This window comes from Dermochelys coriacea, chromosome 15 (genome assembly GCF_009764565.3).
Source record: "Dermochelys coriacea isolate rDerCor1 chromosome 15, rDerCor1.pri.v4, whole genome shotgun sequence".
In the NCBI taxonomy this organism is placed as follows: domain Eukaryota; kingdom Metazoa; phylum Chordata; order Testudines; family Dermochelyidae; genus Dermochelys; species Dermochelys coriacea.
The window spans coordinates 30,201,690-30,228,852 of record NC_050082.1 but is presented as its reverse complement, the minus strand read 5'-3'; the positions used below and the strand labels follow the sequence as shown (position 1 = coordinate 30,228,852).

Here is a 27,163-nt window from a genome sequence, read left to right as displayed (position 1 = left end):
TGTTTTTCAATATCTAGGCCAATTGTTCTCAACCTGCAGCCCAATCAGCACACAGTTGTGTCCTATGTGAATCCTCAAGGCGATACAGATAGTATATATATTGTGTGGTTGCAGCGCACATTAACAGAGAGAGAGCTACATATGCAGCCCACAATGATAAATAGATTGAGAACTACTGACCTAGGCATTCAACTTTTGAACCTGGATGTAAAGAATAACAGACACTGAGAAAAAAAAAAAAGACAAACTGTAGCTGAATAACAGAATCTTAAACTGACATTAACAGGTCTATGAATAAAGACATAAACGACCACAGTGCTCTGCTACCAGGATAGTAACTCACTCTTTCCTAACAGACCTTTCTTGAGGCTTGGATAATCAGAGGAAGCATAATTTAACGACTTGTACTACACTACTCAGAATGCATCTGTCACTTTTAACAGGGGTCCCTTGAAATGACTGAAGAACTTTGGGAACAGATTACATTTTTCCAAGGAAATCAAGACTGTTACAAATTTCTCTAGCAATTGTTATAATGGATAAAGCACCTTTAAACAGGGCCCGTTCTCGATGAAATGTTCGACCACTGAACCTATCTGTTTTGTTGTTCAGCTTACCCAGTTTTGCTAGTATTATCTGATGCTTATCTTTCCATGAGAGAATCCTCAGTGATTCTTGAGCCTGGTCTCCCTCTGCTTGTACAGATAAACTACAATTGAATGTAGTTTGCTCTTATTAGAACAGGAAAGTTAATGGAGGTAATGGTGTTTTAACACAGACCTGAGGGACCACTGACCTATTACCTATTCTGTCTCAATGACAATTTTCTACCTTTTTAGTAGAAAATCTATTATTGTGGAACAATTCCTTCAACAAACAACAATTTTAACAGGTTTTTTTGTACAAGCTCTTCTTCAACTCAAATACTGGGCATGGTTTTCTGACTTATAATACTTTTCACTTTCATAGCACCTGTTAAAAGATTTCAGAGCACTTTGCAAACCTTCAGATTCAGAAAACCTCTGTGAGGTACAGTATTATCCCCATTTTACAGATGAGAAAAAACAAGGCACCAAGATGTATTAAGAACCGACTTCCTCAGGTCATGAAGATAGCGAGTGGCAATGCAAGTAATAAAAGGAGTTAAAGTGACATGCATAGTCCTGTGTTTTCTCTTTCTAGACCAGGAATCCACTCTGTATGTTTCTGCCTTTACTTAATAAAGGGTTTGGATTTACAGTTTAAAAGATCCTAAGATGAACTTCCAGCTCCACAATTTATCCGTGTACCACATATGTCCTATTCATCAGGAAAGACAAGTGCTGCTCAAGGTAATTAATGTCCCAATCACAGAGTCCTTTATGAATGACCTTATCCTACCATTTTCAAAACCAGTGCAGTTAATTTTGTGCACTCAGAATGCCCTAAAACCTGCAAGAACTAACTTTTTCTCTCCTTTTCTGACTTAAACCTAGAAAATTATGTCAAACACTTGTTCTGTGTTGGTGGGGCAGGGAGAGAACAGCAAAGCAAAGCACAGTATTTTTTCCTCCATTAAGCTCCTCAATTACTACGGAAAGCGTGTAGCAGATTTACAGAACTCTTCCTAGGGACTGAATGGAAGCTACCTTATAGAGACTGTTGCTAATCCTTAAGAGAAAAAGTGAACTTTTATTAGCCACTCATCTAATGATATACATGGACTTTTTTGTCATATCAGAGCATTAGATCCTATCGTTAGCAGCTCTGTGGAAAATTTTCTTTTTGAAGACGTGGCCCTGAGAAAACTTAATCCACATTCAAAATTGAAGCCATAGATTCACAGATTTTAAGGCCAGATAAGATCAATATGATCATCTAGTTTGATCACTTGCATAACAGACCATAGAATTTTATCCGTGATTCCTGCATCAACCGAAAAGTTCTGGCTGAGCTAGATCATACCCTTGAGAAAAATAACTAACTTGATTAAAAACTGCAGGTGATGGAGTCCACCACATCACTTGGTAAATTGTTCCAAAGGATAATTATTCTCAATGATAAAACAACTGAGCATTATTTCAAGTCATAATTTTCTAGCTCTAACTACAAACCACATGTTGATTCAGTTCAGTGGTAAGGGAAAGGCATTACCTCTTACAGTCAGTGACTGCCTCCCTCTCTCAAAACAGAGGCAAGAGAAGGAGTATGACTTCCTTAGATAAAAGGCACTAGAGAGGTGCAAACCATTCTTCTCTGAGAGGACCCAACTTGCTGAGGCAATTGGCCCCAAGAAGAAACTAAATTCCAAGATGAGCACCCTCCTGAAAAATGTCAACATTTATTTTTTTTTTAGGTGAGCTTTTACTTTGCCTGAAAATTTCTGACAGAAGAGTAAAACATTGGCTTGTAAGAGAGCAGACAGAAGAGCTGAAAAGATATCACATGATCACCAGAGGGCAATGAAATCCTGATCTGCCCACTCAGCTGTTCACACTGAGATTAAACAATGTGGAAAAATAAAGTCAAAGTCATACAATTTTGTTTAAGGTCATGTCTTCACCTGCAGCGCTTTAACATGGCTGTGTTGTTGTGGCACCAGCGCTGGGAGAGAGCTCTCCCAACGCTATAAAAAACCCACCTCCATGAGGGGAGTAGCTCCCAGCGCTGGTACACTGTCACTTTACAGCACTGAAACTTGTAGAGCTCAAGGGGGTGTTTTCATTACCCCAAGCGAGAAAGTTGCAGCGCTGTAAAGTGGCAGTGTAGACAAGGCCTAAGAGTGAAAGACCAATATTCAGTACAATTCTTACAATTACCAAGCTCATAAAAATGTAGATTTGAACACATTAAAACAAACCTTGCTAAGTCAAAGGACCACTGTACATGGGATGTATTAACTTAAACAATTTAACCTTCTCCTGTGCCCCATACAAACATGGTGGTAAGGACTACTCATAGGAGCATGTGGTACCGCACAGAAGTTTGAGATAAAACTTCAAGATGTGCTCTAAATACTCTCATTTACATTTATGGGGATAAATGTAAAAGGCTTCAGAAAAGATCTTCGGGAGGACTAAGACATTTAAAATCCTGTACTTAAAATATCTTTTAAAGCAATAAAGATGTGTCTGTAACAGGCTACTCTGAATGTCAACTTTTATAGCACCAGTATTTGTATTTCATTAGCATGTAAGGACCCCAGTCAGGGATCAACCATGCTAGGTACTACACAGACACATAACAAAAAGATGATCCCTGCCCCAAAGAGCTCACCATTTAATTATAAGTTGAGAAACAGGTGAACACATCATTACAGCTGGGGGGAACACAAGGCAACAGTGAGACGATAAAGCAGCAGTTACAGCACATTATTTGCCTGGTCATTTCTGCTGCTTATGTGACTAACACACACACACTAAATGAAGGGTACAGAGAGGAACACTGAAGGGCGCCAAAAATCTGTACGGAGATATTCAACGTGAAATATAAAATCTTCCTGGCCAAGCACTCTTTACGGGCTGATGCCTTGGCCTCTGCTATCTATTTTGGACAAGATGTAGTTGGCCTTCTGGGACGTGTAAGAACACATGGCTCATCCCTGCGCCTCCGATTCACTGCTGGGAGGTCCACTCTGCCCTGAGAACATCTCCTTGAGCTAGGTTCAGAGGGAGTCCCAGCCCTTTAGTCCAGACATTAGGCTTCTGACTCAAATCCTAGGAAGAAATTGTGTTTTTAGCTACTAAACCAAAATATTCAGAAAAGAACATCTCCCCTAACAACCAGGTCAGATTTTTCAAGCTCATATGATCAAGACTCTTGCACTTCGACAGAAGAAGACAGCAGAGAGAAAGATGACAAGAAGCGGTTTTTGCTTTTTAGGGCTCCCCCACTTGAACCGTATCGATTTTCTCTTTTTTGCATTTGTTCCCAAGTACCACCTTGCCTGGAAACCACAGGACGGCTACCCTGTGCTACTGCCCATGCTACTGAAGTTACACTACTATTTTTAGCACAATGAGAACTAGTGCAAGTTTGTCTGCTCAAGCTGGGAATCACACCCCCAGCTCCAACTGTCGACGTAGCCTTTAAGACATCTGGTGGAATATTCTGAGCCATGCCAGTGGAACTGTGGGCATGTCTGCATTGCAACTGAAAACCCATGGCTGGCTCGTGCCAGCTGACACAGGCGCTCAGGGTAAGGTTTTGTTTATTTGTAGTGTAGATGTTCAGCCTCGGGCTGCAGCCCAAGCTCTGGAATCCTCCAGAACCCGGGCTCCAGCTCAAATGTCTACACTGCAATTACATAGCCCTGCAACCCAAGTCAGTTGGTCCAGGCCAGCCATGTGTTTTTAATTGCAGTGTAGACACACCTTGCGTGGCTGGAAAGTATGTGCAGGCATTACATGGGTTGCAGAGGAAGAGGGCTTATGGATACTAATGCTCCTTGTGTTCCTCAGGGGGCAAACCTGTCACTCTAGTGGAATAGGGAGAACAAGTCTGCCTGAAGTAGACTGTGCCTCTCAGCAGTATCTATCACTGGTTTTGCCTTGTGCTTATAGGGCAATTTGATGGCATTCTCTCTCAGCCAAACAATATCTCAGAATCAGGTGCCTGGGAGCAAGCTGTACTTCCTAAACTAGAGACCCATTTTGTATCTTGTAAATTTCCTTGATGTGAGCAGCCCTGTTTGTAGGGGCAGTTCCTTGGGTTCTCTCAAGACTCAGGGTGAGGAAGAAAAACAGGAGCAGGAATAAATATATAGGACATGTGGAATGAAGGCATGTGGAGAGAAAGGGAGTGTCACTGAGAGAAATACACGCTCCACCCCACCGAATCACCACCATAGGCTGCAGAGACGAGAAGGAAACAATGAGAAGTCCATTCAAGCTACTGGTGTGGAGGCAAGCCATGCTGATGCTCTGTTACAGGAGTAGATTTGGGGCAAAAATTGGGGATTGGTCCTGCTTTGAGCAGGGGGTTGGACTAGATGATCTCCTGAGGTCCCTTTCAACCCTGATATTCTATGATTCTATGATTCCATGGCTGATAGCCCAGATGCCACATGGTTCACAGGCACAGGCACAGAGCATTGGTGAGGATGGTGAGTGTGTATTTAAAAGAAAAATTACCATTAAGCATGTCACACTAACAAGGTTCAGCAAGAAATGAATGCTCTTTAAACATTTCTGAGAATGCAGAGACAAAAATCAAATGTATGTAATCTCACTGAGATACAGAACATCTTCTCTTTGAGAATACAGCAAATTCTTTTGACAGTAAAAGCTTTGTTATCCAGCACGGTGGGTGAATGGGGGGTCCCGGATAATCAAAAATTCCGGTTAACTAAGAGTTATACTTAACAGTGGAATACCAATTTTCAAAGAATTAGAATACAATAAAATGAATAAAGTATCAAATAGTTTACAGGTACTCACCAATCCAGTAGTAGTACTGCACTGTGGACTGGTTAGTTTTTTGAAGCACTTCGGTGTATACAGGTAAAAGTTTTCTATATAGTAGGTTATCTTATGACATTACATATCACTATGAGCTGCACATGGCGAACACCCAGATCACTAAAAATACACTTAACACTAAAATTGTACTGAACATAATTTAATCTTTCTTTGATGATTCAGAAGGCACTTCAGGATCTTGCGGTGCCTGAGGGTCATTATTATCAACATCAATTATCATTGTAGATGTAGAAGGTGTAGGAGATTGGGCTGAATCTGTAATGACCTTATGACACACCCTGGAAGCTGCTTTTTTGAATAAATTCCTGATAGCAATTTGCTTACTTGTCTTCTGCCTGTTTTGCATAAAAGCACGGTGCAGGATGTGCAACTGCATAACCTCCTGGGCAGTATACTAGTTCCAGTTACTAGATTGAAGATTTGTATTGGGAGATATCAGAAATGCTGGTTAATAGAGCTTTCCAGTTGATAAAGTGCTGGATAACAGAGCTTTTACTGTGTTTGTTTTGGAGTTCTTTACTATCTACCAAGCAGCAGTAGTAATAATTCTGACAGCACAGACACACATTAGCCAATACGTCTGTAACAAAATTATATGCAATCCCTTTCATTTTGTAACTGGGCTGGGCCAGGAGAATGTGCTTACACTGAGCTGTAAACTGTGAATCTCATTTGAACGGAATAATCATCATGAGCAAAATTAACCTTTCTATCAATATCCCCTGTAACCATGGTGACAAGAGCTGATTTTAGGCTTTATATAATGAGGTTATTGTACTCTGGAGGTTCTACCATTTCAAAGTCTGTTTTATAATCACTTGGGGCAACATTCACTCTATGGATTCCATTTGAACGTCTCTTCTACATAACTTAAGTTTCCCTATGTGGAAGGAGCTGTGAGACTCCAGAATTGTAGAATAAATACCAGAAATGTTTCCTTTTATATACAAAGTGTGTGACATTTTTTATTTAAAACTGATCTAAATATCACATAGACAACTTTTCTATGTAAACATGGCAGTTAATTCTACTCCTAGGACAAAGGACCAAATCAACAGAAGTAAGCAATAACAGAAAAATTGGACAAGCTAATTTAATGTGTTGAGAGGATCAGTACATTAAAGATTCTTAGGCACTTTGAGACCTATTGATGAAAAGCACTATGTAAGAAGTAGGTGGTATCATCATTATTTAATTTTTGTTTGGTTTCGGGGGGTTTTTTGTTTTTGACCTTTGGGCACTTAACACCATTATTCTTTGGTCTGCTTTGACTTCCCCTACACCACACATGAATGCATTAATGGAATATGTATTCTACACAGTATTTTAGATACTACCTGCAAAAAATAATTGTAAAAGATGGAGAAAAAATTCCAGGATACTTACTCCAGTACTGACTAGCGACAGCATAATTCTTTCATTTAAGGCTAATGTTTCTCCTTGCTTCATCTTGATTCTCTTCTTATCTAAACATTTCATTGCATACCTGAAAATATTAATAATTCAGAAAAGCATATTTGAAAAGGTCTCCAACCCTCAATATTTTTCGCCAACAATCCATGCCATCTATATAGATAAATATATTTACAGTATATTGAGCAGAGTCTTTAAAGACTTGCATCTATAAAAGAAAACTCGAAATAGTATCTAGATAAGATGGTATGTCTCTACTGAAATTCAAGGTGAGATTGCAGCTTGGATAAACATACCCAGGCTAGCATGAATAAAAATAGCAGCACCAATGAGGAGGTGCGGGCATCAGAGCAGACTAACACTGCGAGTAGGTACACGCTTGTATGGCCTGCACAGAAGCCTGTGCCACCATATCTACAATGCTATTTTTGGCAATGCTAGCATGGCTAAAGCTAGAGCAAGTATGTCAGAATGCAGTGTAAACATACCCATAGAGAACCACTCCAACATCTTCCTAGCATTGAAACATTATTCTCAATCTCCAAGTAGAAAGGTTTTCCTAAGATACCTAAATAACAAAGTCTAAGGTGGCCAGCATCCAGACAGCAGGGTGATCAGGGAATCAGAAAAACACAGGTTAGATAAAGATAGCTGGAGTCCATTTTTCAATATCCACAGACCAGGATTTGGAGTATGAGTTAACAGGAATGTTTACATGGACCCTATTCTGATTCCATATGAATCCGTGCTTTCACCTCTACCCAGAAGAGGCCTGCTAGGTTCGGACATTTTTAAAAAAAGGAAAATGGTTTGTTTTCTACTACACAACAGATGGCCGGAGATACAAGAGAAGGCTTTTGTGTCTATCTTCTCCTACAATAAATCATGACTGTATGACGTTTTTAGACATGGAACATGAGAGTTTAATGTTTTAGTGAAGAAAAAGAGCACAATGACACGGATCCCAACAAGTCTATGAATCTGATAGCAATCTGCTAAAAATTGGCTTAAACTGGAGCTAAGCACATTGTCGGTGGCACCATAGGTAAAAGGCTCAGGATGTTTATCTGTAGAAATGTTCACACAGTCAACTCAGCAATTACCAACATACTTAGGCAGCTCTTGTAATAAACTAAAGCTGCTGATGTTTCCTGATGTGCCTGGAGCTCCTGTATGCCTAAGGGTTGTGCAAAGCTGGTATCTCTGAAAAGTGGGTTCACTGTAGATATGTATAAGACTAGATTCTAGCTTATCCAGCTCAGGTGTGCTGAGAGAGAGTGTGGGGGAAGAGAGTAGGGAGCCCTTTCATTCCAAATGTCCCTCCTCCCCATCCCAGATGACCAAGGCAGAATGGTGACCCTAGTTCTCCAAGTACAAAGGGGTCTGGCTAGCACATCCAGCAGTGTTCCATGTCTCCAAAGAGACATGGTCAACTGGACCAAGGACATGAACAGGATCCTGAACCTTTTTCTCCATATGTCTGTCAGTAAGTGCCAGGAGATCATATGTTGCATCTTTTACCAGAAATGAGTTCCATTAAGCACAGTGTCACTGCCCTGACCTCCGCCTCCCACGCCCTTCAGTGCTCCTCCAGAATTCTCAGCGCAAGCCAGGAGCGTGTCATTTAAAAATATTCTTTATAGAAGTGCCATATCAAGTTACAGGATTATGTAAATATTTAACAACAATCCAGAGTGTGCGTGCTCTGTGCAGACAAAAGGCCTCAAAGCAGCCCTGCTTTGCAACCCACCACATACCATCAGTTCTCCAGACAACACCAGCAAAGCTGGGTCATGTGTATGGAGCACGCATGCATTTTACATTTCTAAGCCAGGAATGTGTATTTACCACGGATGCTCTTGTCCTTGGTTTCTGTGCTACGTTAGGAAGTTTTTTTAATTACTTTTAACACAGCCTTTTTAACATTAGCACTTAATTATCCCTTGGGGCTACTGACCTTGGTAAATGATCTGGGGTCATATAAGGCTAGTTGATGTCAAATACCTCACTTCGTCATTCTGATATAGCACCACTATGTTCTCTTCTGAGATATGCTGCTTTTAAGACAAAATTGGCTTCTGTTTACACTGCTCTTGGAGGAGCTACTTTGGGAGCAGCCTCAGGTGTCTGTTTCTGGGTTAGTGGAACACCAATGGCATTTACCTTGGCAGGATGGCTTCTCAAAGTCCTTGCAGACAGATAAGTGCAGCAGAGGCAGCCATCTAGAGTGAATGGGATTTAGATTAGGGATGGGTGAACAGGTTTGGGTAAAGTAAGAACTAACCCAAACCTCTACCCAAAGATGAACCTAACCTAAAGCTTTACTTCAGGTTTGGCTGACTTTTCTGCTCCTACCCCCATTACCTTTCTCTATTCTCATGCTTCAGGGAAACTGGGGGGAGGGAAAGGAAGGGGAGGGACATCTTTTGCTTCCCTTATTGGTTCTGAGTTCCTTAGTTTAGGCGTTCAGGCTTCTTCAGAGAAAGCAATTGGGCAAATGTGCTAACTCTATCTCTGAGGTGGAAGCCTATTTAGTGTGGCTTTTGTCCAAAAGAGATGGATATCATTTACATTTCTGTGCCTGGCCTACAGACTACATGTCAGGCCCATTTTATAAATCTCAAACTAAAAAAGAATAAATCAATATGTGCACAGAAGTACTGCAACAGGAATGAAGATATTAATAATATTATTGAAATAAATACTTGAGGTGAAAGTCGCCGCAGAAAGATTAAACATGAAAGTCATTTCAGGGGACCCTTCACTTGTTAATAGCTCAGAGTCAGGATCTAAAAGGTATTGAGCACCCACTATTCCCACTAAACCCAATGGGAACCACGAATACTCAGCACCTCAGGCATCAGGAATGCTATGTGGAATCATCGAACAAAGATCCGTGGGTTCAAATGGGTAGGAGAATAGGTAGACAGAACCATGTGGAAAATCCATACTAAGTCCAGAAAATCAAAGCTGACCATGTGATGAAAGAACTGTGCCTAATAACCAGGGGTTTTCTATGCAGAAATTAGGAGTTGTGTGTGAGTGGCAGTGCCAGAAAAGCAAATGGTTTGGTTTGGGAACTTGAACCCAGAGATGTGTTTTAGCTGCAATTCTAACAATGGAGCATCAACTGTCAACTAGAAACAACCATTGCTGCTGTTTTTTCCTTCAAAACCCCTTCTTGGGAGTGTAAATAGTTTTAATTATATAGATTTAGGACACTGTATTCTTAAACTGCCCACATATCTCTATCCCAGGGCTTAATCCTGAAATATGCTGAGCACTCCAGGCCCTGAGCCAGCAAAGTACTTAAGTACACCCTTCACTTTAAGCACATGAGAAGTCTCCTGTGACTTCAGAGAGACCATACGCGTGTTTTCAGTAAGAATATGCTTAATTGTTTTGCAAGACTGGGGCCTGCGTGTCCAGGATTTTGGAGGATCAAACTTCCAATGAGACTTTAAGCCACTCCATAAATTCAAACTCTTCTTCAACTGACTGGACCTTAGGACAAAACTCTATTGCACAATTTCATGATGCAATCTAAGCTGATCATTCCGCTCTGCGGAGATTTTGTAAAAAACTCAGAGATTTTTTTTTCCTTATATACTTTAGATTTTATATTTATCATTAAAATACAGTATACAACTTACATTTTTCCAGTGTCCGCTTTTCTGCAACCATATACTTCACCGAATCCCCCTCGCCCAATTATTCTATGTACACTAAAGTCATTCATGGTCAACTGTGAATGCAAAACACACAAATTTCATTTTCCAATGCCCAGAACCTTTACCCTTTTCAATCTCTACATTCATCTGACATCAATGTATCAATGCATCCGATGAAGTGAGCTGTAGCTCACGAAAGCTTATGCTCTAATAAATTTGTTAGTCTCTAAGGTGCCACAAGTACTCCTTTTCTTTTTGCAATGTATTAAAGTGGATATTTGTTCTTTATTTTTTAGTTTTATGGTTTCACTACCTGTTTTCAGAAAGTAGCTCTCTTAGGGCTTGTCTACACTACCGCACGGGGTCGATCTAAGATACGCAACTTCAGCTACATGAATAGAGTAGGTGAAGTCAATGTACTTAGATCTACTTACTGTGGTGTCTTCACTGGTAAGTCGAGGGCTGACACTCTCCTATCGACTCCGCTTGCGCTCCCCATTCTGGTGGACTACCGGAGTCGACGGGAGAGTGCTTAGTGGTCAATTTATCGCATCTATACTAGATGTGATAAATCAACCCCTACTGGATCGATCGCTGCCTGCCGATCCAGCGGGTAGTATAGACAAGCCCTTAACTGTTTATGCTCCCTATGTCTGCAAGCATTAGAATCTGGGGGGGTCATAGAGATGGTATTTACAATAGCCAAGATGACAGGAGATGAAGCCATGGCTGAGGATTTCAATGGAGATGAAACCAAGACAGCAGCTTTCATGAGCAACGTTGCCTTGCAGACAAAGAAATTGTGGGCGTAAAACACTTTAGGACTAAGGGATGAGGCCAAGAATATACCAAATGGAGGCAAGTAGGTCTGAGTTTTGAAGGGAAAAAACAGAGGGAGACAGAATAGTACTTGGGTTGGCATCTCTTGCCGAAAAGTAGTGCTCAAACAATCTGTTTCCTGTAACTACCTATTTCCAAATCACAAGGCTTTTAAGTCATGACAGGCAGAGAGGGTAGCCAGGGAGGAATCATTAATGGTGCTGGAAGGTTATGTACATCTAAGAATAGAACAGCATATTAGAATAATACTCATTGTTCTTCTTAATAAGGTCTTTTAAGGAAAAGTATTCTTTAAAATCTAACGCATTTTCTTTCCTACATCGGCTTTTGACAAGATAAATGTAATTACTTACATGAATATTTAGTTCTACATTTTTCCATTGACAAAATCTAGTAAACTTGTCACTGTTAAAAAAAAAAAAGTTTAAAAAAAGTTAAGTTAAAAGGTCATCCAATAGAATTACAGAAAGTATTGTGAAAAATGCCAAGTACTCTAGCTTTGAAAATTAAATTCAGCACAATGTAATTTATGAAGATTAAAATTGCTGTTTAAAAATTTCATTGATGAGCCATCTTTTATGCTTGTTTTAATTTGGCATGCTTCTTAGCAACTCACTCTCAATATGTTTTGTTTAATAACAAGTTATAAAATATATCTGATTATTTTCTCTCTTCAGTTACAAATGCATCCATATTTATTTACATAATTTCCTTTAGACCCTAACGGTCAATTTTTCAGGAAATTAAAAAAATATTTCAACTGTATCACAAGCAAGATAATTAAATCAGAAAGTATGCAATGCAATTTCAAATTGAATTAATCTTAATATACACCAAGGAATAATATAAACCTATTTTATCCTGAAATAAAGAAACTGTCAATACTATTGAATGTTGTTACAGGATAATTGTCTTCTGCTGCTATATCAGTTATGAGATGTTTATTTTTAGGGTAGGAAAAACTGATCTTTTGAGGACATTATTTTGGCTACATAATCTGATACATCATTTGTCAGTAGTAGATCAGGGGCCAAATCCTGTGCACTTTACTCCCACCAGTAGTCTCATTAAGGTCAATAGCACTATTCAGATGTGTAAGATAAACTGGATTTGCCACCTTACATTTCCTTACAGTTACTGTTTAGTTGTAAACCGTTTGGGCTATATACTAGAATTGCTGGATAGCTCACCCCCATAAAATTGTAGTTTACTTGTAAGAGTATCACCCAGATGAATGGAGTTAGAGACTTGCAGACTTTTAAAAGATCAAACTGTAAGAAGTCCATTATTACTGTTACATGGTGCAGTGGAGTGGTCCATTAATTGTGTGATCTGAACATCCTTACAAGTTCTGTCACAACTACACTGCATGCAATACTGGGATATCCTGATATTTAACATGATACATGTATCAAGGCTAGTTCTTTGGAAAAGCTTGCTGATAATACACTATTAACTAAACAATTATACCCTTATTTTGCAATAATACTCAAGGGACCAGTCTAACTGCAGGAGATTACACAGTAGTTCATATAGTATGTAGATTCATACCTTTCCATAAATTTTTGAAATATTTTTCCTCGGAGACTATCACAAATTTCTTCTATGTATGGCTAAAAAAAAGATACAAAATGTTATTTAACTTTTCAGTGTATGATAACCTGAACATGCAACATTGTCCAGTGAAAATAAATTACATTTTAAAAATAGCCAGAGCCTCGCGAACCAGTTGAGCGGCAGCGAACCAGCTGAGCAGCGGGGACAGCAGAGCAGCTCACAGCAGGAGTTTGCCTGGGACTGGTAAGTATCCGAGTGTGTGTGTTTGCTTGCTGAGGAAGTATCCGAGCGTGTGTTTGCTGGGAGGGCAGGGAGAGAGCCTGAGTGAGTGTCTGATTGGCTGCTAGCCTGCAGGGGGCGGGCATTAGGGTGTCTGTGTGTTTGCGTCAGGGAAGCCTGGCTGTTTAAAAATAGCCAGAGCCTCGCGAACCAGCTGAGCAGCGGGGACCGCAGAGCAGCTCACAGCAGGAGTTTGCCTGGGAGTTCGCCTGGAGTGAGCCCAGTGAGGCTTACATCTTGCCAACGTCTCTGAGGAAGCTCATAGTAGGTAGGTGATATGGAAGGGGGGGGTTCAGCTGTTGTGACCTGCACTGGATGTGCCATGTTTGTCTTTCTTCCACAGGACAGAAGCGACTTTGTCTGTACAAAGTGCAAGCTGGTCTCCATATTGGAAGAGAAGATTGAAGGTCTGGAGCAACAGGTAACGACCCTGCGTTGTATACAAGAGACTGAGGATTTTCTGGACCAAACTCAGGATAGGCTTCTAGGGGCACAAAGCTCTAAAGATATAGAGCAGGTTGCACAGAGGAGCCAAGAGGCCAGTGAAGAAGCTTGGCAACATGTGACCTCCAGAAGAGGTAAGCGGAATGTCCGGGTTCCAGTAACACAGACACAGGTAACTAACCGCTTTCATGTTCTCTCCACAGGTACCATTGCGGAGAGTGGACCAGATGATAGGTCTGGGGGGAGAAAGCAGAAGGAGACTCCGCTGGTTGGGAGGCATGAGATGCGATGTCCTGAGGTTGGGGGTTCCACGACCACCACTCCCAAGAGGAGAAGGCGGGTGGTGGTGGTCGGGGACTCTCTCCTCCGGGGGACTGAGTCATCTATCTGCCGCCCTGACCGGGAAAACCGAGAAGTCTGCTGCTTGCCAGGGGCTAAGATTCGTGATGTGACGGAGAGACTGCCGAGACTCATCAAGCCCTCGGATCGCTACCCCTTCCTGCTTCTCCACGTGGGCACCAATGATACTGCCAAGAATGACCTTGAGCGGATCACTGCGGACTACGTGGCTCTGGGAAGAAGGATAAAGGAGTTGGAGGCGCAAGTGGTGTTCTCGTCCATCCTCCCCGTGGAAGGAAAAGGCCTGGGTAGGGACCGTCGAATCGTGGAGGTCAACGAATGGCTACGCAGGTGGTGTCGGAGAGAAGGCTTTGGATTCTTTGACCATGGGATGGTGTTCCATGAAGGAGGAGTGCTGGGCAGAGACGGGCTCCATCTTACGAAGAGAGGGAAGAACATCTTTGCCAGCAGGCTGGCTAACCTAGTGAGGAGGGCTTTAAACTAGGTTCACCGGGGGAAGGAGACCAAAGCCCTGAGGTAAGTGGGAAAGCGGGATACCGGGAGGAAGCACAGGCAGGAATGTCTGTGAGGGGAGGGCTCCTGCCTCATACTGGGAATGAGGGGCGATCAACAGGTTATCTCAAGTGCTTATATACAAATGCACAAAGCCTTGGAAACAAGCAGGGAGAACTGGAGGTCCTGGTGATGTCAAGGAATTATGACGTGATTGGAATAACAGAGACTTGGTGGGATAACTCACATGACTGGAGTACAGTCATGGATGGTTATAAACTGTTCAGGAAGGACAGGCAGGGCAGAAAAGGTGGGGGAGTAGCACTGTATGTAAGGGAGCAGTATGACTGCTCAGAGCTCCGGTACGAAACTGTGGAAAAACCTGAGTGTCTCTGGATTAAGTTTAGAAGTGTGTGCAACAAGAGTGATGTCATGGTGGGAGTCTGCTATAGACCACCGGACCAGGGGGATGAGGTGGATGAGGCTTTCTTCCGGCAACTCACGGAAGCTACTAGATCGCATGCCCTGATTCTCATGGGTGACTTTAATTTTCCTGATATCTGCTGGGAGAGCAATACAGCGGTGCATAGACAATCCAGGAAGTTTTTGGAAAGCGTAGGGGACAATTTCCTGGTGCAAGTGCTAGGGGAGCCAACTAGGGGGAGCGCTTTTCTTGACCTGCTGCTCACAAACCGGGTAGAATTAGTGGGGGAAGCAAAAGTGGATGGGAATCTGGGAGGCAGTGACCATGAGTTGGTTGAGTTCAGGATCCTGACACAGGGAAGAAAGGTAAGCAGCAGGATACGGACCCTGGACTTCAGGAAAGCAGACTTTGACTCCCTCAGGGAACAGATGGCCAGGATCCCCTGGGGGACTAACATGAAAGGGAAGGGAGTCCAGGAGAGCTGGCTGTATTTCAAGGAATCCCTGTTGAGGTTACAGGGACAAACCATCCCGATGAGTCGAAAGAATAGTAAATATGGCAGGCGACCAGCTTGGCTTAATGGTGAAATCTTAGCGGATCTTAAACATAAAAAAGAAGCTTACAAGAAGTGGAAGGTTGGACATATGACCAGGGAAGAGTATAAAAATATTGCTCGGGCATGTAGGAAAGATATCAGGAGGGCCAAATCGCACCTGGAGCTACAGCTAGCAAGAGATGTCAAGAGTAACAAGAAGGGTTTCTTCAGGTATGTTGGCAACAAGAAGAAAGCCAAGGAAAGTGTGGGCCCCTTACTGAATGAGGGAGGCAAGCTAGTGACAGAGGATGTGGAAAAAGCTAATGTGCTCAATGCTTTTTTTGCCTCTGTTTTCACTAACAAGGTCAGCTCCCAGACTGCTGTGCTGGGCATCACAAAATGGGGAAGAGATGGCCAGCCCTCTGTAGAGATAGAGGTGGTTAGGGACTATTTAGAAAAGCTGGACGTGCACAAGTCCATGGGGCCGGACGAATTGCATCCGAGAGTGCTGAGGGAATTGGCGGCTGTGATTGCAGAGCCCTTGGCCATTATCTTTGAAAACTCGTGGCGAACGGGGGAAGTCCCGGATGACTGGAAAAAGGCTAATGTAGTGCCCATCTTTAAAAAAGGGAAGAAGGAGGATCCTGGGAACTACAGGCCGGTCAGCCTCACCTCAGTCCCTGGAAAAATCATGGAGCAGGTCCTCAAAGAATCAATCCTGAAGCACTTAGAGGAGAGGAAAGTGATCAGGAACAGTCAGCATGGATTCACCAAGGGAAGGTCATGCCTGACTAATCTAATCGCCTTTTATGATGAGATTACTGGTTCTGTGGATGAAGGGAAAGCAGTGGATGTATTGTTTCTTGACTTTAGCAAAGCTTTTGACACGGTCTCCCACAGCATTCTTGTCAGCAAGTTAAGGAAGTATGGGCTGGATGAATGCACTATAAGGTGGGTAGAAAGCTGGCTAGATTGTCGGGCTCAACGGGTAGTGATCAATGGCTCCATGTCTAGTTGGCAGCCGGTGTCAAGTGGAGTGCCCCAGGGGTCGGTCCTGGGGCCCGTTTTGTTCAATATCTTCATAAATGATCTGGAGGATGGTGTGGATTGCACTCTCAGCAAATTTGCGGATGATACTAAACTGGGAGGAGTGGTAGATACGCTGGAGGGGAGGGATAGGATACAGAAGGACCTAGACAAATTGGAAGATTGGGCCAAAAGAAATCTAATGAGGTTCAATAAGGATAAGTGCAGGGTCCTGCACTTAGGATGGAAGAATCCAATGCACCGCTACAGACTAGGGACCGAATGGCTCGGCAGCAGTTCTGCGGAAAAGGACCTAGGGGTGACAGTGGACGAGAAGCTGGATATGAGTCAGCAGTGTGCCCTTGTTGCCAAGAAGGCCAATGGCATTTTGGGATGTATAAGTAGGGGCATAGCGAGCAGATCGAGGGACGTGATCGTTCCCCTCTATTCGACACTGGTGAGGCCTCATCTGGAGTACTGTGTCCAGTTTTGGGCCCCACACTACAAGAAGGATGTGGATAAATTGGAAAGAGTACAGCGAAGGGCAACAAAAATGATTAGGGGTCTAGAGCACATGACTTATGAGGAGAGGCTGAGGGAGCTGGGATTGTTTAGTCTGCAGAAGAGAAGAATGAGGGGGGATTTGATAGCTGCTTTCAACTACCTGAAAGGGGGTTTCAAAGAGGATGGCTCTAGACTGTTCTCAATGGTAGCAGATGACAGAACGAGGAGTAATGGTCTCAAGTTGCAATGGGGGAGGTTTAGATTGGATATTAGGAAAAACTTTTTCACTAAGAGGGTGGTGAAACACTGGAATGCGTTACCTAGGGAGGTGGTAGAATCTCCTTCCTTAGAGGTTTTTAAGGTCAGGCTTGACAAAGCCCTGGCTAGGATGATTTAACTGGGACTTGGTCCTGCTTTGAGCAGGGGGTTTGGACTAGATGACCTTCTGGGGTCCCTTCCAACCCTGATATTCTATGATTCTATGATACATGTTTAGGCTCCAGCATTTACTGCCCACTGGCAAGAACTACTTGTGTTGAGCATCCTCAATGCCCACAGAAGGGGGGCCCTAAGTAACTGCAATATTTTGTGGTGACTTTCGTGGCTTACGGTCTGATCCAGCAACGAACTTCAGCATGGCCTTGACTTTAAGAATCTGAGTAGTTGCACTGAAAATAAGCATTTGCTCAAGGGCTTTTCTGAATAAGAGGCCTTAGCATTTTCCTGGGAGGGATTGGAGAGAATTTTTCAGTCTTTGCCCATGGACCAAAAACAGGAAATAAGCATGGAAACTTTATGGATTAATCACCAGAATGATCAGGTTGAGAACACTGCTTCTCATTTATTTAAATTAAATAACAGTTTAGAATTTATGGTGAAGGCTGTGAAACTCAAAGAACAGCCACAGCACAGGAACACCAAGATAATTTTTCGTTATTAGAGCTTCTCTCTTCCCTCTCCTTTATTTCCTCTACCTTGCTACCAGCAGCTTTAATTCACAAGTGGCCTATTTGAAAGAGGAGCACCGTTACTTGGTTTGACATAGTGTGCAATAATTTCAAATCCCAACTCAATTACCAGTGGCTACATGAGATCCGAATCAGACAATATAGATACCACTTTGTCAGTCTCTCTGGTTTTAACATCAAAGACAATTCACTGACACAGTAAGACTATCAAACAGGTTTAATGTAACAGTACTTTAAATGCTACAATAAATGCAATTACTATAAAAGTACAGCAAATTAATTTAAACCTGCAGTCACTGCCATATCGCATAGGTTCATATTAACAAAAAGCCAGGACATTCAACATTAAAGCAAAAATTCCATCTTTAATTTGTCTAATTATGTTATCTAACTTTAATTTGAATGTCAGGTCAGTTTGTGTTAGAACTCTAATAATACAGAAATACTTATTTCACCTTCAATTTGTTTGAATAAATAAAAAACATTAAAGGTGCACTTTTCAAACCAATAAACCAAAATCCATTATTTACTTTGGTGCTAAATTTGTGGAAACAGAAATCCTATAATTCTAAAATCCTAAAACATTTATAGAATTTTAGAGAAAAGTACTCTAATTTCTGTAGAGGACAAGTAGCCTTTTTTCAGACTGTAATTTCCCACTGTATTTAGAATAATGAAAGAACTATAAATTGGCACCAGCACCTAAAACTCTCATGCGAAACGGCAATATTGCTAACTCCAGCCCTGTACTCTTATACCTCCAAAATATGGTGCTATATAATATAGTTAGCTAGAGGCAAAAGGAAGGATCCACTAAACAGAAAGGTATGTGCATTGCTATGCGTTTATATTTCTGAAACACTCGGTTGAATTCTGTACTTCATGACCTGATTTATGTTGAAAGGAAGCGTAAGGTCCTGATGTAAAAGGGATTTATTGTAAACTATATTTAAAAAATGTAATTTACCAGTGGTTGGCAAAGCAACTACAACCCACTTTCACTTAGAGCGTCTGTGTGAAACTCCTCACACTCTGCTAATTGGGTTATCTAGAATGCACTTGGAACCAGCAGATGAAACCATAGATCCAAGTGGACTGTGACCTGAATTTCTAGGACAATGTGTGAAAAAGCAACGCTACCAAGTGGTTAACTGAAACTGGGTACATATTTTTAATTGAATTTCCTCTATTTTGAATGAAAGTTTCACAGTTATCTAAGAAGCCCGCAGTGAGAGAAACTAAGGGCTAAGTCATGCAAGGTGCTGAGCACTCTGATTCCAAATCAGAAAAGCACTTAAGTACATGCTTAACTTTAATACCCTTATGTAGTCCCATTCCCTACTCATATGCTTACACCCACGAGCCTGCTTAAATGCTTTCCTGGACTGGGGCCAGAGCTCTCAGCACCTTGCAGATCAACAGTCATAGGTGGGGAGATGGACTGACCGCATGCCCAAACGCCGACTGACCAACGTGACTCTCTCCTGCTGCCACAAGCCTCCAGGGGATGAGGATTTCTTTCAAACACTGCTAGTCTGCTGGGATACTCCTCAACCATAGGCATAAAAACCACTGATCTCACCCAAAAAAAGCTATCTGTAATCATTGTTCCTTCTAAGAAGTTTTCCATATGATTTTGGAGGAAAACAGGAATAAAATGTTAATATTAGAACCCTTCAGCCAGTAAAGTTATAGAGCAGTTAGTAATCTTTTCAAAAATGTACTCAAAGACTCTTCTGGCTAAAGAAGACTAATCTACAATTTTTATTATCTTTAACAAGATAATGAAATTAGACACATTCTCTGATTATTTTATACAGAAATTTTTCTCTGTATCATTTTGTTTTAATTGACTTCTGAAATACAGTATAAAATTCCTGTCATAACCGTAATTATAATATGTATATAAAGGAAGTTTCCTGAAATTGCTTACGTTCAAATAATTAAATAAAACCCGGACACTCCAAGTGCTTTCATCTCACCTGAAAAAGACTTGGTGGCACTTGTTTCTTGGCAAGGTGAGTTTGTACATGAGCTACAGCTTTCTTTGAGAATGGCTTCGGAAAAATAAAAAGTAAGATTTTAGACAAATAGCTGGAAAAGAGATATTTAAGTTCTTAATTATTGAGGTCACAATAGCAGTTTTTAACTAAAAAGGAACGTTGCTTATATGAAAAATACACAAACTTCAAAATGAATGTAACTTAGTGTCCATTAAACATCCTTTTGCATAACACTTTGAAAGTTATGCCAATCCCTATTTCCAAGCCAAAAAAAAAAAAAGGTCCCAGATCATGCCATGCATGATGGAGACCATCCATCAAGTAATTGCAAGGCACAGGAACACAGAACACATGAAACCACCAACTGCTTCTTTGTAGTCCCCGTTTTAAGAAAAATGTACACTTACATCCCAATCCTGCAGGTGTACATGCTCACCTTCAGGCACGAGTAGTCCCATTCCCTTCAACAGAATTATGTGTGAAGCGAAGCATGGGCATAAGCACTTGCAGATTCAAGGTCTTAAATAACAGGATAAATTTCTCTCTGGCTCAAATCTTGTCATTATTATAGATTATCCACTCTTTCATAGGGCTATGCTTTACAAAGAGTGACAACTGAGTTAGTAGACACTGCCATCATAATAGATTGCTATTGTCACACTTTGAGCAGCGTTTTGTGTAATTCCCTGTCAGACTTTCATCTACTCACTGTCCTTCCATTATTAAATATTTTAAAGAATTTAAAGTCAAAGGAAACATTAAAATATTACAATAGAGTGAAACTGCAGCATACATACATGTGAGCAAGACAGCAGCTCTTTCATTATGTATGTGTCATAAATCTGCCGACTTCTGCTAAGACGTTCCTCCTCAGAATCCAGTTTTTCATAGTCTTTTATCTGTAATATGAAAAAAAAAAAGGAATCAGTCAATTGAACCTATTTCTAAATCTTTACACTGTTTGAGGAAAGAAACATTCTTCACTGTGGTAGACCCCTTATTTCCCTTCATCCCTTTCCCAGGACAGGTTTGTGGAGGTGCTCGTTGCAATTCTATAGTTAAGAATGACTTTTGGATTCCAATCCAAGAAGAGATTTTCTATCTCCCTGTAACTCTTGATTGGCGTAACCAATTTGTTTGCAGACTGTGGTGCTTAAAATGGGGTATGAAGAGTTTTGTTTGAAAAATCTGAGAAGTTCTGGATTAAGAACATATGCACACGCCTTCCTAAACCATTAGCTGGGCTGTAAATTGTGTGAAAAAGATCAAGGAACTGATGGACTTGGCGGCTGGGGTGGGACAGGCAGAGGAGTATGTATCTGACTGAACCTTTTTGAGGAGGCCTTCTTTGTCCTTCTCTACCCAGTGAGAGCACCAATCCTGGTTCTCCTACAACGATGAATGCTGATCCCCACTTTCTGAAATGTATTTGGAGCATATGCATAAAGTAGAACCAGTAGCCTGGAAGCCAAATGAGCATCTTTTTTATGCTGTAGGCCTTAGCAGTAGCACTTTAATATTAAGGTTTGAGGCAGCATTCAGGCCTTCCAATGGACTCAGCTGAATTAGTTATATGAATTTCTAATCAGTTACCATGGAAAAAAACTTCTGTGTTTGCAACAGCTTTTCAAAATACTGAGAGTGGAAAACAACTTTGTATGATGAAGAGGCTACCGCACTGAAGTTCTCTTAAGAGGAGATACTGAATTATAGATATCTGCTGGGAAAAAATGACCTATTTCAGGAATTTCTAGTGACCTCTTCACAGAGGGATCTTAATTTTGGTCTTGTTTACTGTAGAGCACTACACCAAAAGTTGCAATGGAAATTTAAGTGAACTTGCTTCCAGCACAGTGTTTATGATTCAATTAAATACATTAAATCTGTAGTTAGAACAACAGAATTTAGGTTAAGATATTTGAGAATATTGTATGAAAATATAAGAATGACTGGTTTGCAAATTAATTGCAATTTCTACAACTTTTGTTTAGTGAGTAAGCAGCATTAGTGCTGCATAAAGAGAGGAGATGATTGCCTCAACAAGGTCTAAAAATTGCTTTAGCCATGGCAGATAGTCTTAATGCTCATTCTTTGCTAGAGGAACAGACTAGATCATAACAAATTTGGGAACATCCACTTGAGCACTCTCACAAAAGAGACAGTATATAAGGACAATTCTAGGTGAGAGCAACAAATAACCATGGAGACTTACAAATAGGTTTAGCTCTACCAAGCAGTAAGAAAGCCAGAGAGGAGGCACAAGATATAGGTTCTGTTAGTAACTTCATCTCATGACAGCGAGGCCAACCCCGAAAGACCTCAGATCCATTCTGCTTTGAAGAAGAGTTTAATCAATGCAAATCCTTCAATGGGAGTATTACTGGCAAGACTCCTACTAGGACATGGAAAAGAAAGAGATAGTTTAATTTCCCCAAGGGACGGCTTGTGTTTTGATCTACTGAACCTCCTCCACTTCACCCTGTGAAGAACCAGGATCCAAATGGAACACTGAGTATGATGATTTGCACTAAATCCACCCATCATCTTGTGAATCAAGGAAATCAAAGCATTCCAGGGCTGAGACTCAACCTGGCCCATTTTAAAGCCTCTTTAAGAAGGAACAGAGCACTATGGCATCCAGACCCACAAAGTAAAGGCTGCACAGATGATGTAGTTCCCAGTCACACATCTGTCACTGACACAAACATTGGACAGGCAGGTGTTGGTGGGTCTCCACTTGGAGAGAACACGTGGACCAGACTCTGGAAAAAGATTTCATACAGGTGGAAAAAAAAACCCAAGGATCCGTTATCACCACTTTAACAAGTGGAAAAGCACATGTAGACTTAAGAGAAAGCAAGTAGTTCAGGAGATTTTAAATTGAAGGACATAAAACGGTATGTTTTGCCTCCATTTCAGAACACGTTTTTCTTTTTGAAGTTGTCATGGTTACTGGGCAAGCAGCAATTTAGACCCCTTTGCAGTCCCTCTCAAGCGCACCCCTACAAGTAACTATCTTTTTCTCAGGGTGGAATTTCACAATTCATCCCATGCTTAAAATGGGTCTCTGGCCGCAGTCCCCTTTTTTATCAACTGTTATGACGACACAGGTCTAACTGTATTTGGAGCATGTGACCAAAGTCTGATTAAAGTGACACAAACATACTATTAATCCAAAGGAACATAGCAATTAGAGTATAGGATTAAAAATAAGAAAAGCCTAAACACATAGTCTTCCCTAAGCCTAGACTTTCCTTGAGAGTTTAAGAAGGTTTCACTTAACCCAGGCCCTCCAAGAACTGGGCTAGGTGAAACAGGTTGCCCCTGCAACTGCTGCCTCTCAGACAGTCTGATGTTCCATTCGGTATCTCTCAAGCCCAGTATCTCTCAAGTCACAGGTTTTCTTTTTATTCATTCCAAAGTCCCTTTGTTCATAGTTCCTGCTTGAAGATGTCCTGGGATTTTGAGTAGAGTCCCTGAAACTAACCAAACTGGCTTATGCATTTCTCTGGAGGATAACTTTAAACGGTGCATTCCTGGGACTGTCATTTTGAGCACCAAGCAATTGAATTCAGTCTACAAATTGTTTGGGAGTTCCTGTAGGATTTACCCGTTACTTATCTTTTAGCCCACAAAGCAATCACTAAAGCTAGATACACAGATACAGAAATAGAACAACAACAATTAATACAGATACAGTAACTCCTCACTTAAAGTAATCCCGGTTAACGTTGTTTTGTTGTTACATTGCTGATCAATTAGAGAACATGCTTGTTTAAAGTTGTGCAATTCTTTCTTATAACATTGTTTGGCAGCTGCCTGCTTTGTCCACTGCTTGCAGAAAGAGCAGCCCATTGGAGCTAGCTGGTGGGGGCTTGGAACCAGGGTCAACTGGCAACCCCGTTATCAGCTCCCCGCTTCCCAGGCTATCAACTGCCGGCAGTTCAGCTGCCCTCCCCGCACTGCTATGTGCTGCTCCCGCCCTCTGCCTTGGAGCTGCTCCTGGGAGCCTCCTGCTTGCTGTGCAGCAGTGGGGGAAAGAAGAGGGCTAATGTCAGGGTGTCCCCCTCCCCCATACTCCTGCCCCCTGCTTACGCCATCTCCATAGAGCGGGGGGGGGGTGTCATGACAGGGCTCAGGACACAGGGAGCTTGCTCGCAGCAGCTGCTGTCTCAACTTGCTGACCTACTTAAAAAGGCAATATACTTAAAGTGGGGTTAGCATACTTAAAGGGGCAATGCACATCTCTCTCTCTCTCTCTCTCTCTCTCACACACACACACACACACACACACACACACACACACACAGAGTGTGTGTCTCTGTCTGCCATGCTGTCTTCCCTCTCTCCATTCGTGCCCCCTTGTAGAGTGTGAAGCTACACTAACAACGTGTTAACCCTTGAGGGCTTAGCCAAGTACTAGTTCATCATTTAGCAGTAAGGCATTCCCTGGGAAATATCCCGCCCTCTGACTTCACCACCTCAACCAAGCTTAACAATCATCATTGCTATGTACAGTATTAAATTGTTTGTTTAAAACTTATACTGTGTGTGTGTGTGTGTGTGGTCGTCATTTGTCTGGTAGAAAATATTTCCCTGGAACCTAACCCCCCCATTTATGTTAAACTAAATGATGTTAAGCGAATCCAATTTCCCCATAAGAATTAAAGTAGCATTTTTCAGAAAAATAACTACAAAGTTAAGCGAGGATTTACTGTAATTCCAATGCTCTTCACAGAAGCCTTGCAAAATTCAAGGAGAATTTGTTGCACTCCATCTACACAGATTAAACAACACACACTCTTCAAGGGGATAAAAGTCAAATAGCTTGTTGGAATAAATCCTTGTTAGATGAAGAATATGTTCTTGTGATGGGAGCTCTGAAGAGCTTTCCTCCTAAACCTGTGCATGATAATAAAATTTTATAACCACTTTAGAGTTTTTTTTAACATGTTCTAAGGTTGAATCAGAACCTTGTAGGATTTGGGAACATGCAAGTCAAACACTGTCAACTCTTATTATTGGCCAACATTAGCCTCTCTGCAGCAACTGTCTAAGAATAAAGGCCACACTGAGTCACAAATGGTAAACCAATTCAACAGTGCTGGGCCAACTACCTCCTTTCTTTCAATCTAAGGAAATGAGAATGTGTCATCAAGAATACCCTGATTCTATTGTAGACAAGCAAGATGATATGAGACACTTATTAATATCAGATCATGTATGGCATACAAATTCAGCTAATTTTACAGGTTTATTTAAAAGAACACTACTACACAGAACCAAAAGAAACACGATGGTAAGCAGAACTCACAAACTGTCATGGTTTATCTGATAACTGATATATAGTAGTAATAGCTCCCTCTTGAGTTACTGTACTGTCCCATAAATATGGTGATACTAGTGACTCATATATGATAATCCCCTGGCAGACAAATACCACAGCTCACCTTCAGAAATACTATCTGACAATATATCTTTTCAAATGCTGAAATTAGAATGCTTAAGTTACTGAGCATCTAAAAAAATGATTTTTGACAGATCTGGATGAATCACTCATCCAGATAAATGCATGATCGTGACTCACGTTGCAGTAACACACAAGATCCCTTCAGCATGGGGCCTTTTTACATCTAAGGATAATTTTTATGTAACAATTTATTCAAATTATTCTACCTGGAAAATGTGGTAAGTAAATCAAATATATAAAAATTTCAAAGCTTTCAAACATAATACTTCACTGTAGGAAATACAGCAAGTCTCTTTTTTAAATATCTAACAGGGACTTTTCTAAAAATATGTAACAACACTTTTAAAATATTTTTACGCCATGTTTTGCTAACCCTTAAAGTGCAACTTCAAATTGTTTCAAAGATAAAGAAGTGACATGCAATAACTCATGTTTCTAAATATTCTCTATACAATCTGCTATTTGGATTAGTTACTACAGTAATTTCTTAAATGTATAAACAAAAAGAAATGATAGAAAAACGTATTCAGTATTCCTCTTTACAATTAATAAAATTTCTTAACTCATATTAGCAATTTTGGAGTTCTAATAATTTATCTTTAGACCAACGGCAGCTTAGGAAGAAGCCATCACTTGACATTAATGACTTTGCCAGTTATTATCCTGTTTTGAACGTTCTCTTCTGAGGTGGTCATGGAAGGAAAATACCAGCTTCATCTGGATTCTTCTGATATACCAGATCCCTAGTACCCTAACTTTATGCCTGGTTTTGGTACAGAGGCTGTATTAGTAGCCCTAGTCATCTATCTCCTTCTGGCAATGGAAAACACCTGACCTTATTAAATCTATCAGCAGTCTTTGATAACATTACTCATGAGAAGAAAAGGAGTACTTGTGGCACCTTAGAGACTAACAAATTTATTTGAGCATAAGCTTTCGTGAGCTACAGCTCACTTCATCGGATGCATCCGATGAAGTGAGCTGTAGCTCACGAAAGCTTATGCTCAAATAAATTTGTTAGTCTCTAAGGTGCCACAAGTACTCCTTTTCTTTTTGCAAATACAGACTAACACAGCTGCTACTCTGAAACCTGTCATTACTCATGAGGTGCAACTTACCCACCTGAAGGATCTGTCACAAATTGATGGGACTGTTCTGCAATAGTTCTGTTTATTCCTTTATAAGAAGTCTCAGAAGATGATAGTAGGTAATTATTCATCACTCTAAGGTCCCTCTTATGCAAAGTCCTAGAGGATTATACTTTGTTGCCCCTTCTGTTCTGCATATAAGAGGCTGCCAGGGAAGTTTGAATCATTTGGAGCTGCAGTGTGAACAATACATGGATAAAACTCAACTTTACATCATCTTTTTCACAAGTGCAGATGGTGCAGTTTGCTAATCCATGTCCCTGTCTAAATCACGCAATGGTGAAGCAAAAACATACTGGCTGAAAAACAGTCTAGACAAGACAGAGTTAATGCGGTTGGCACAGAATATTATTTACAGAAGCCGATTGTAGACGTGACTGCTTTCTCTGCTGGTGTTTCACTCCATGTCAAGTTGGTTGGCAATCTTGGCAGTACATTTGGACCCTGTTTTATGGCTCCAAATTCAAATGCCTTTTAAATTGACTATAATTATTTTATAATTGGTTTCAGAGTAGCAGCCGTGTTAGTCTGTATTCGCAAAAAGAAAAGGAGTACTTGTGGCACCTTAGA

General features: G+C 41.1%; 1 protein-coding gene across 7 annotated transcripts in view; it reads right to left on the bottom strand.

The window, feature by feature from the left end:
- Positions 1 to 27,163, bottom strand: part of GRK3 (G protein-coupled receptor kinase 3) — a 132,994-nt gene that overhangs the window by 43,725 nt on the left and 62,106 nt on the right. For 6 of the 7 annotated variants that reach the window (XM_043497847.1, XM_038373697.2, XM_038373700.2 and 3 more), the window contains 6 exons: positions 20,773 to 20,874; positions 19,955 to 20,029; positions 12,935 to 12,996; positions 11,737 to 11,788; positions 10,526 to 10,617; positions 6,846 to 6,945 (listed from right to left, as the gene is read on the bottom strand). In XM_043497847.1, coding sequence (XP_043353782.1) covers positions 6,846 to 6,945; positions 10,526 to 10,617; positions 11,737 to 11,788; positions 12,935 to 12,996; positions 19,955 to 20,029; positions 20,773 to 20,874 — 483 coding nt within the window. Of the gene's footprint in view, positions 1 to 6,845; positions 6,946 to 10,525; positions 10,618 to 11,736; positions 11,789 to 12,934; positions 12,997 to 19,954; positions 20,030 to 20,772; positions 20,875 to 22,187; positions 23,066 to 27,163 lie in introns of those variants that run through there. The other variant, XM_043497850.1, reaches the window with a different exon arrangement.